Consider the following 12334-nt stretch of genomic DNA (forward strand, 5'->3'; position numbering starts at 1 on the left):
TAACTTCTTTATGTGTATTATTATTTTTTGAACAAGTCACGGTCCCTCCTTTTCTGTCATAGGATCTTTGTACAGCCAGCTCACTTTGCATAGGGCATTCTCCCACCCAATCCTCTGCCTGTCTTTTTTCTGCCTCCAGCTTTATTGAGGTATAATTGACAAATAAAAATTATATAAATTTATGATCTTTTGATATATGTACATTGTGAAATGATGACCACAGTTAAGCTAATTAACATATCTATCACCTCACATAGTTCTCTTTGTTTTCTTTTATGGTAAGAACATTTAAGATCTATCTTAACAAATTTCAAGTATATGTACAAAACAGTACAGTAATATAACTATAGTCATTAGACTGTACATGAAGTCTCCAGAATTTATTCATTCTGTGTAACTGAAACTTTGTACCCTTTGACCATTCAGTATCTTCTCATTTACGTCTTCCTTCAGACCCTGGCAACCACCATCTGCTTTTATGAGCTTGTCTTTCAAATATATTTTTTTAAGTATTTATTTTATTTTTGAGAGAGAGAGAGAGAGAGAGAGAGAGAGAGAGAGAGAGAGAGAGACACAGGGTGTGAGCAGGGGAGGGGCAGAGAGAGAGGGAGACATAGGATCCAAAGCAGGCTCCAAGTTCCAAGCTGTCAGCATAGACCCTGATGCTGGGTTCGAAGTCATGAACTATGAGATCATGACCTGAGCTGAAGTCTGCGCTTATCTAACTGAGCCACCCAGGTGCCCCTGAGTTTGTCTTTTTTAGATTCTGCATATAAGTGAGATCATGTAGTATTTGTTTTTCTGTGCCTGACTTATTTCACTTAGCATAATGCCTTCCAAGTCCATCCATTTTGTCACAAATGGCAGGATTTTCTTCTTTTGAAGACTGAATAATATTCCATTATATTATACACATTATATAGTATATTATATAGAATATCTCACACATTCTGTTTATTCGTTTGTTCATCAATGGACAATTTGGTTGATTCTATATCGTGGCTATTGTGAATAATGCTGCAATGAACATGGGATTGCAGTTATCTCTTTAATATTCTGTTTTCATTTCCTGTGACTATATGCCCAGAAGTAGGATTGCTGGATCATATACTAGTTTTTAATTTTTTGAGAAATCTCCCTATTGTTTTCCATAGTAGCCGTACCAATTTATATTCCCACCAACAGTGCAAAAGGGTTCCCTTTTCTCTACATCCTTGCCAACAAACTTGTTATCTCTTGTCTTTTTAATGATAGGCATTCTAACATGTGTGGGGTGATATCTCAAGGTGGTGGTTTTGATTTGCATTTCCTGATGATTTAGTGGTTGGGCATTTTTTCATATAATTGTTGGCCATTTGTATATCTTCTTTTGAGAAATCTGTTCACGTCTTTGCCTATTTTTAAATCAGGTTGTTTGTTTATTTGCTACTGAGTTGTCTAGTTCCTTATGTATTTTTAGGTGTTAACCCCTTATTGGATAGATGGTTTGCAAATATTTTCTACCATTCCATAGATTATCTCTTTACTTTGTTAATTGTTTCTTTTGCTGTGCGGGAACTTTTTAGCTTGATGCAATCCTTTTTGTCTATTTTTAGTTTTGTTGCCTGTGCTTTTGGGGTCATATCCAAAAATTCGTTGCCTAAAACAATGACAAAAAGCTTTTCCTTATGTTTTCTTCTAATGGTTTTACAGATTGAGGTCTTATGTTTAAATCTTTATCCATTTTTGAGTTGATTTTTGTATATGGTGTGAGATAAGGGTTCAATTTCATTCCTTTGCATGTGAATATCAAGTTTTCCCAATACCATTTTTTAAAAAAAGTATTTATTTATTTTTGGGAGAGCACAAGCTAGGGAGGAGTAGACAGAGGGAGACAGAGGATCTGAAGCTGGCGCTGCACTGACAAGCTGACAGCAGCAAGCCCAATGTGCAGCTCAGATTCATGAGCCATGAGATCATGACCTGAGCAGAGATCAAGAGTCAGATATTCAACTGAGTGAGCCACCCACTCCAGGTGCCCCTCCCCCACCGCAACACCATTTATTAAAGAGACTGTCCTTAGTATGTGCTCTTGATACCTTTGTTGAAGATCAATTCATTGTAAATGCATTTATTTCTGGGCTCTGTTCTGTTGCATTGGTCTAGATTTTTTTTTTTTTTTTTAAATGCCAGCACGGTGCTATTTTGTTAAGTATAGCTTTGTAGTGTATTTGAAAATCAGGTAATTTAATAAATTTGATGCTTCCAGCTTTGTTCTTTTTGCTCAAGATTGCTTTGGCTATTTGGAGTCTTTTGTGGTTCTGTATGAATTTTAGGATTTTTTTTCTATTTTGTTGAAAAATACCATTGGGATTTTGATAGGGATTTGAATCTGTACATCACTTTGGGTAGGGTAGTATGGGCATTTTAATAATAGCAATTCTTCTAATTGATGAACATGGCATATCTTTCCATTTATTTGTTTTTCAATTTCTTTTATCAATTTTTTGCAGTTTTTGTTTTACACATCTTTTTATTTATTTTTTTTAACATTTATTTATTATTGAGAGACAGAGAGAGAGCACCAGAAGGAGAGGGGCAGAGAGATGGGGAGACACACATTCTAAAGCAGGCTCCAGGCTCTGAGCTGTCAGCACAGAGCCTGACGTGGGGCTCAAACCCATGAACCACAAGATCATGACCCGAGCCGAAGTCGGATGCTTTACCGACTGAGCCACCCAGGTGCCCCAAGTTTTGTTTTACACATCTTACACCTCTTTGGTTAAATTTGTATGAGTCTTTTTTTTCCCTGCCCCACTCCCCAAATTTATATGAGTATTTTTGAACCACTGAATAGCTTATATCATCTGGCAAAAGATGGGACAAAACCTGTTAGAGTATATAAAATATCAGAAATACGGTTATCGCAAAAAAAAAAAAAAAGGGAAGACTAGCCAATCTTTCTGTCTGCTTTGTTGCGAAGCAATTTCTTAATTGTATTGATATGAAAGTAACTGAAATGCTTTGTTTTTAGCTACTAAATTGATTTTAGCCTTTTCTTTGTAGGTGGATTGGACTCTAAATATTGGAGAGCAAGCCCTTGATATATGTATTGTCTCTTTCAATCAGTCAGCATCTTCTGTTTTTGTTCTTGGTGAGAGAAACTTTTTTTGCCTTAAGGATAACGGACAGATTCGATTCATGAAGAAACTTGATTGTAGCCCAAGTTGTTTTCTCCCATATTGCTCAGGTGTGTAGAAGTATTTTTCTTTTATCTTTTCCATATGTCAAGGCTAGTGATATACATCAGAAAAAGCCTAATTCACACGCATATATTTTAAACATCTAGGAAAATAGTTTTATACAGAACATGTAATGGAAATTTTAACTTCAGAGTTTGAATAGAGGTTTGATATAAAGCACACATTTGGTTTTGTCAGTCATTTTACTTTGTACAGAATGACTTGGAGAATTGGCCTCAGATATACATTTATGCTTTCCAAAATGTGGCTGTTCAAGATGTTTCCAAAAGAACACCAGACTCTTAAAAGCAGAATGAAGCATATAGTAATGTCCAATAGAATGACTTATCTGTGGCTAATGCTCGGTAAATCATTAGCTTAAAGGTGTTAAATATTAATGAAATTCATACTTTCTAGATAAAATGCAAAAGTGTTGGCTACTATCTACTTCTAGTTCCCAAGTCTGTAAAATCATTGTGTAATTTTTGATATTTGTGCTTGAAGTTAAAAACTAATGTGTTACTAAAATAAATGCTTTTTTACTTTAGGCATTAACATCAAGACATTAGAATTAATTTGTATACTAAATCCCTTAAAAGTGATTTAATATACTGTTGCAGATAACTGTTTTCTTATTATCTTCTTTTCTGTCTTCAACATACAGTTTCTGAAGGAACAATAAATACTTTGATTGGAAACCATAATCACATGTTACATATTTATCAGGATGTGACACTGAAGTGGGCCACTCAGCTTCCCCACATTCCTGTAGCAGTAAGAGTGGGCTGTTTACAGTAAGTGATTTAATGTTTTTTTTTTTTTTTTGATCTTAGTCAAGGAATTCTGTAGAAGTTTTATGAAATAATAGCAAGTGATTTTACTGAAGAATGACAATTGACATTGTAGTGTGAATATCAACAATAGAAATAATTTAAAATATAACTTGTATTGGAAAAGGATGTAAAAAAGTCTTACTTAGCACCATCAATCATTTTTATGTTATTTTAATTCCCATGCAGTTAACACACAGTTATATTAGTTTCAGGGGTACAATATAGTGATTTGACAATTCCATACATCACGCAGTGCTCATTACAACAAGTGCACTCCTTAATTGCCTCAATCATTTTTATTTAGTATCTCTAGGAAGACATCATTTGTAAATTAAAGATTTAAAGAAAATGGTTTACCTGAGAGATTATTTTCTTTAAAATAGAAAAGGATTTCTTCAAGCATGTGATGGGTCCCATTTAGAGAGCATTTATTGTTAGACTGAGAGTACTACACATGGAAACTTGTTTCAGACCTTATTATGTCAAGTGGTGCAGAATTGCTGATTGTGTTTAAGACAGTTTAGATTATAAATTGGGCCAGTATGCATTTAAAATGAAAGATAAAACACATGTCCTAAATTTACAAAATTTATCAAAAGGAGAGAAATGAGACATAAGTGTGTACTTTTTCTAGGTTGTTGGTATAAAAGGCAAGAGCCTGACAAACTTTTAGCATCTCGGATTATGTTTAGGAATTGAAAATCTCAGTGAATATGTAGAAACACAACTTTTTTTTTTTTTTAAGGTTTTACTTTTATATAATCTTTATACCCAACGTGGGGCTGGACCTCACGGCCCTGGGAGCAAGAGTCGCGTGCTCCACTAACTGAGTCAGCCAGGTGCCTCTAGAAACACAACTTTCTATAAAGCTTTACAGATTCCCTAGATCTATTCAGTTCTACTTATTTAGATCATTTGATTGAACATTTAAAAACCATATGTAGAGTTCTTCAATGGCACCTATCGTATCTAATCAGAATGCCTAATGCCCACGAATTAAGATACTGGATGTATAATATTGTTGAAGCTCAATGAAGGGTATTCATACTTGTATTAATGGTTAATCTAAAGCCTGAATATTGGGAAAATGGAAACAGTGTTTTTAAAACATCAAATATTTTAAAAAGAAGTTGCTTTCTCATGTTTTATGAGAAAATATCATCATACTTAACACAAATTATGGTTATTTTGTATCTGAAGAAAAATTTAAAATTTGAGATTGGCTTTTACAACGTCTACCAGATAGTCTTTTAAGTTCAACCTAACACTTAGACACCCCAGACATTTTAAATCAGATTTACTTAGGAGGATTTAGAACAGGAAAAACATCTTGCCAGCAGGGCAACGTCAAGTATTTCTCTTCTGGGAGAGTCATTCTTGCAGCAGTCCATATATCCATCCAAGAGCTGTTCTCTTTGGCTTCCCAAGTGACAGCTCAGGTGCAAGAAGACAGATCTACACTGGTGGGTATGTGGCCCATCTTGGCTTATAATCCCCATGCCCTTCAGTTTTAAATACTAAGAAGTCATTGTGGTTTTTGTGTGTATGTGGGGCATAGGAGGTGATGGATAGAAAGACCTATTGAGACTATTTAGTTGAAATACTTATTTTACACATATATGATTTACTGAGACATGCCTATTTCAAGCGTCCCTATACTCAGAAGCTCAAAGATAATGTTTCTCAGCAGATATTTATGGTTAATTTATAGTTCAGATGTCCAGATGCATCTTTTATAAGTCAAGGGTCCAGAAATAACTGAAATTATTAGCAGTGAAAAACCAAATTTCCATAATGTGCATCGAGATGTTTCTATTCAGAAGTAGTCTGTCGCATCTAAACTTAGGTATTAGTGAGTGAAACTTCCTCTATCTCATAGCTTTTTCAAGATCAGGATTATAAATAATTAAATGCAAATATTTCCATTAATGATTTCTACGGTTAATTTATAGCAATAACTTTTAATTATTTGTTGGAAGATTTTTCTTATTTTTCTGTAGTTTAGCATTAAAGTATATAGTTAGACTGTTCGAAAGAATTTCAGTATAATTTTTATTAGAATTTTAAAAGTGATTCTTACTGACTTAGCTCTAGCATATTTATGTTTAGAAGTTATTATTTGAAATTAGAAGCAGTGAAATAATTTTGCTTCTGCTTTTTATTACATTTAGAGTTAAACTTTTTGGTGGAAGCTTCCTTGGCTGAGTGTGTTTATTTGTAAAGGAAATTGCTGCTATTTTAATATGTTTCTTTTCAATGAATAAGAAATACTGGATTTGAATCAAGTTGATGCAATTATACTTAATAACAGTATTTTGCTCAGAAACTAAGATGCTTTATTTCCTCCCACTCCCATCTACTTGGCAGCCCAAGTCTTCTCTACCTTGTTTATTATAAACCGATTCTGAATCTGTTTCCTTCTTTCAACGACATTCTTGATTAGAGAGAGTTCCTTTGGTTTAATTATTTTAATTTTTGTGGATTAGACTATGGGAATGTGAAATAAGAATATAGTGACATGTGTGCATGTTATAATGTTCTTCAAATTCTCTACTATTAACTGTTTTCCTCTCATTGCATGAAGTAGCTGTGGAAGCCTGGCCAGTATCTTACCTCTGCTGTGGTCAGTCTCCCAAATGGCAAATAAAGATCATTATTTATCGGTAATGTTACTCTCTCGAGAGATATGAAATATACCTCAAAGTTGAAGTCTATTTGAATGAATGTTCAAAGTGATGAGAGTCTTTCCAAACTTTAGCTGGCAACCACAGCCATTGTGCCTTAAAATCTTATTGCAGTTCATTTTTTAGCATAAACAGTTTGGTCTAGTATTTGAGTGTATTTCTTCCTAGGCTGTATCTACTATAGTAACTTGTTGTAACTGTCAGTATTTAACTGTCTCATTCTTTAACCTTCATGGTTGTAGTATTCTTTACTAGAATGTTTTCCCCATTTCTTCTCTGGATTCTCCAGTCTCTTTTATCTCTGAGTCCTACCTGAAGTCACATAAAGAAGACTTCCCTCCCTGCTTTGGTCTCCTCTTTCTCTGAATTTCTATAATATTTACATTATTTTGGTGACTGCTGTTTGATTTTGCTAACTCCTCAACTCAGTCACGCACTCCTTTAATGTGGGGGACCCTTTCTGCTTTTGCATATCACACTGAATCATCAGCCCCAAAGCTGAATATATAGTATATACTTGGTAAACTTGTAAAAAAAATCTGTGATTTGTGCATGTCAGGGGGAGGAATGGCTAAAAACACCTTGTAAGAGCTTTCAATGGAAGTTCCTTTTCTTAAAAATATGAAACAATTGAGAGTCCTAGATGGAAGGCTATTATTTTTTGAAAACAGATTTATTGGGAGAGTTTTCAAATTTCAGTGACTTTTTTTTTTTTTAAGTTTAACTTTTGCTGTTACTTTGTCATTTCTCTTTTTGTGTGCTGTGTAGAAAGGGAACGTGGACCTATATATACACTTTTTACTCTGTTGTATTTTTAAGGATTTACTTTGTGGCTTAACAGTACACATAAAATTTGTAAATATTCCTGGAATTACGGTAAAGCATAAATTATGATTTTAGAGCTTCTGCATTCCTTATGATATTTTCCCCTATTAATCTGTTGCAGTTCAGGAATGGAATGTTAGTCTTTCATTTCCATGTTTTTCTGTCTTTTTGTTGCTGTTGAATATCTAAGCATTTTGATTTATATAGTTTAGTTCAATGAATTTGCCTTGTGTTTATGATATTTTACTTTTTTGGTGAGTTAAAAAAATTTATCAATATAAAATGACCTTCTTTGTGTTCTCATTTAATATTTCTTTGTTTTTGTTTTGTTTTATTTACTGTAAGTACAGTTTGCTATTCATTACTGGTATGCCATGGTCTGTGCTTTTCTTTAATCTGTAATTTTATCTTGGATGTATCTCGTATACACAGAATTTCATTGGATTTTTTAACCCATTCTGAAGACCATTGCCCTTTAACTGACCCATTTATAATTGTTATAATCCATATACGTGGCCATTTTTCTTTTATGGTATGTTGTAGTTTTAATAGTATTTCCTTTGCCCTCCATCTCTATGTGAGTTAGAGTTCTCTGTACTTGGATATCCCATGTATTGGATAGTATATACACATACGTATCTCTTTATTTCTATTAGTGTCGACTTTTCAGTTTTGCCATAATCCAAGAACAAAATGAATCTTTCTCCCTGTGATAGGCAAGGGATTTAATACAGTTTCTTTCTCCTTTCCTATCCCCCACCCTGCTGTCTGTACCAGCTCCACGCATAGGCCTGGGTGTAAACGTGAGCTTGTTCTCACACATATCGCCCTACACATCCACACACCCACACACACTTTGTTACTGTTTGTTCTTTGCTACAGTAACATAAGGTTTTAGCTATAAATTATTGTTAAACTATTCTAGTGCTTTTTTGGAGAATGTTTTCAAATTTGTATTCACTTTTTATCTAGACCTATGCTAATTTTTGTTATTTTTCTATATCTATTAAAGGTTGTAAATCTTTTTATATTACAAATTGCAATTTTTAAAATTTATTAATTTCACTTCATCTCTTAATATGCTAATTTAATACTAAACTAATGGTGTAGGGTGTTAATATTGCATGGTAAAAATGTATTGTCACATTTCCCCCTCAAACTTTATTGATGTTGCTCCTTTATTTTTTAATTTATTATTATTATTTTTTGATTGTTTAAAATTTTTTTAAAAATTTTTTTACATTTATTATTTAATTAATTAATTAATTAATTTTTTTTTTTTTTTGTTTTTCCAACTTTTTTTTTTTTACTTATTTTTGGGACAGAGAGAGACAGAGCATGAACAGGGGAGGGGCAGAGAGAGAGGGAGACACAGAATCGGAAACAGGCTCCAGGCTCCGAGCCATCAGCCCAGAGCCTGACGCGGGGCTCGAACTCACAGACCGCGAGATCGTGACCTGGCTGAAGTCGGACGCTTAACCGACTGCGCCACCCAGGCGCCCCTAATTAATTTTTTTAATATATGAAATTTATTGTCAAATTGGTTTCCATACAACACCCAGTGCTCATCCCAAAAGTCCTTTATTTTTTTAAAAAGAACTTTTGTGAAAAAGAATAATCTTGTGATTTTTATAAAAAGCATAGAACTGAACTATTTAAAACTCAAGAACTATTTGAAAGTGCAAGTAAAAAACCAGAAAAATAAACTAACTCTGCCACCAAAGTTATCTCAATATTACCACCTAGAATTAACATGTGTTAGCACCTATTAAACTGAAGCTGATATTTTTGTCTACACAGATGCATATTTAGGCATAAAATAAAATTTCCAAAGCAGAATAATTTTTTTTTAAGTTTTTACTTATTTTATTTGTACTTTGAAAAAAGTAAGCTCTGTGCACAATGTAGGAGTGGAACTCATGACCCTGAGATCAGGAGTCGTGAACTCTACCAACTTAGCCAGCCAGATGACCCCAGAATAATCTGTTTTTTAAACATATATTTATTTCATTATTTAATTATATATACACACACACACACATATATGTGTATATATATATATATGTGTGTGTGTGTGTGTGTGTGTGTATATATAATTCTAACAGACAAAAGGAATAGATGAAATGGAAGGAATAAGTGAATTTCATGTAAATGTTTATTCACAACAATATATTTTAGTTTCTAAAAGACCCTACTAAAGAATAGAAAAAAAATAAAAGGTTATTATTATTTTGTTTGTTTCAAGTAATAAGTTTATGTTTGTAATTTGTTACAACAGACAATTTCAGTTTTTTTTCAAGCTGCATTTCAGTGTTTGGCAGTGTGCATTGACTCCCTGTTATCAAAGATAAGGAAAGCAGCATACTTAATAATGTACTTCTTATTCCTCTCTTTTTGCCAAAATTGGTTATTGTCGGTATACTATTATTGTTCATTTTGTCAAAGTTTAAAACAGTTGCGTATATTTTAGTAATCACAATTTTCACAGTCCTTTCATCTTATCCATGTCTCTAAAAAAGCTTACTGTCAGTGTTTTTTCTTTGTTTCTTTCTTTATTTCTTTTACTGTTCCTGAATTATCTTGATTCACTTCTTGGTTGGTTGAGTTTAATCATTCAGCAGTCTTGAGGAAAGCCTCTAAGTCTTCCTGCATTCTTGAGAGTTGTTTATTGCTGTTATACTTGAAGATTATCTTAGCTTCCCTCAGAAATTTGGACATTCCATTTGGTGTTGACAGTTGCTGTGGAAGGCCTGAGGCTGACTTAAATATATTTTTAAACTTCTTATTGAATGAATACTTTTTCTGTCTAGATGCTCATGTCTAGCTTATATATTTTTTTAATCCTTAAAGGACCGTAAAATTGACTAGCATTACTGACAGTTGATTAATTTTGCATTAATATTGTTCTGGGACAAGGTGAGCTTTGGTAGATTCGTGTTTTTATTCATTTCAGGAATATATTATTCCATTGTAACTTTGAATATTGGTTCTGCTCTACTAGTTTAGTTTCCTTAATATCAGTGTTATAAATGTTAGCTCTACCTTGTCTTCCAAATCTAGCATCTCTTCATTAATTATTTGTATATTATTTTCTTTCCATTTTGATTTGTGTGATTTTTTTCCATGTCTGTCTATCATGTTCTTGAGTTTGTTTTTATTTTATTTTATCTTATTACTACTTTTAATGTGGCCTTCATCCCTATAGCTTTTGTTTGATCTTTTCAAATGAAAAAATTATGTTGATAATTCATTGATACAGTGCTATTTGATTTCTCCTTTTGTTTTCTCAGGAAGTTCTTGGTATGGATATTTTGTGCCTTTTGCTTATGTTCCTATTTTCTTCATCTCTTTGTTTCACCTCTTTTACTTTATTTGCAATTTCTATACATAGGTCCCCTGTTAATTACTCTACAATTATTACTTTTTTTTTTTTTTTTTTTTTAGATGGAGATAGTGCGAGTCAGGGAGAAGGGCAGAGGGAGAGAGAATCTTAAGCGGGCTCCACCCTCAGCAGCATGAGGCTCAGTCCCATGCTCCTGGGATCATGGCTTGAGCCGAAATCAAGAGTCAGATGCTCAACTGACTGAGCCACCTAGGCACCCCATTGTTACTCATTTTAAAAAGGGTGATAGTCATTTGCTGAAGAATCATGTGGGAAAGAGGGGAGAGACTAATGAGCTCAGACCACCTGAGTCTTTTTTACCTTCTCACTGCATTTATTTTTTCCTTTACCCTAGTGACCCATTTCACTCAGCTTTTAGGGTTTAAGAGGTTGGTCAACCTAACAGAAGTCCCCCTAGATCCTCAGTCACAGGCCCTTGGTGCTAAGAATTAGTGGCTGCTGGTTGTTTTGTGATCTTCATTGGTTAAGAAATGAACTGATAGATAATGTGATGTATCACGTTGATTGATTTGCGAATGTTGAACCAGCCCTGCATCCCAGGAATGAATCCCACTTGATCATGGTGAATAATTCTTTTTATATGCTGTTGAATTCGATTTGCTAGTATCTTATTGAGAATTTTTGCATCCATATTCATCAGGGATATTGGCCTGTAGTTCTCTTTTTTTACTGGGTCTCTGTCTGGTTTAGGAATCAAAGTAATACTGGCTTCATAGAATGAGTCTGGAAGTTTTCCTTCCCTTTCTATTTCTTGGAATAGCTTGAGAAGGATAGGTATTATCTCTGCTTTAAACGTCTGGTAGAACTCCCCTGGGAAGCCATCTGGTCCTGGACTCTTATTTGTTGGGAGATTTTTGATAACCGATTCAATTTCTTCGCTGGTTATGGGTCTGTTCAAGCTTTCTATTTCCTCCTGATTGAGTTTTGGAAGAGTGTGGGTGTTTAGGAATTTGTCAAGAAATGAACTGATAGATAAACGCATCTTTTATTTACACTGCGTTTTTGTGATGTTGCATCTCCTGCATCCCACCTATGGATTTGGATCCCATCATGCTAGTATAGGACCTGACCATTCTGTCTGAGGTCTGAGGAGCATGTGCCAGCTCTTGCAGCCTTGTTATTTTGGCCCACAATTTGAAATGTTTGGCAGAATAGATGCGTCTCAAAGTTTGTTAATTGTGATTATAGTTATTTCCTTGTTCCGCTTTCCCTTTTTGTGTGTAGGGGGTGAGTGGTTGTTATTGTCATACTTTCTGATGTTTTTTGTCAGTTTTGAGGAGTTCTGCTATACTGTTTTTGAATGGAAGTTATTTCTTTTTTAAAAAAATTTTTTTAATGTTTTTACTTATTTTTGTGACAGAGAGAGAG

The 12334-nt window shown here is 33.9% G+C and overlaps 1 protein-coding gene across 1 annotated transcript in view; it reads left to right on the top strand.

Moving 5' to 3' along the window:
* BBS9 (Bardet-Biedl syndrome 9) overlaps window positions 1-12334 on the top strand; it is a 456168-nt gene that overhangs the window by 132074 nt on the left and 311760 nt on the right. The window contains exons 8-9 of the mRNA XM_032592426.1: window positions 3046-3229; window positions 3886-4015. Coding sequence (XP_032448317.1) covers window positions 3046-3229; window positions 3886-4015 — 314 coding nt within the window. The remainder of the gene's footprint in view (window positions 1-3045; window positions 3230-3885; window positions 4016-12334) is intronic.

This window comes from Lynx canadensis, chromosome A2 (genome assembly GCF_007474595.2).
Source record: "Lynx canadensis isolate LIC74 chromosome A2, mLynCan4.pri.v2, whole genome shotgun sequence".
Taxonomy (NCBI): domain Eukaryota; kingdom Metazoa; phylum Chordata; class Mammalia; order Carnivora; family Felidae; genus Lynx; species Lynx canadensis.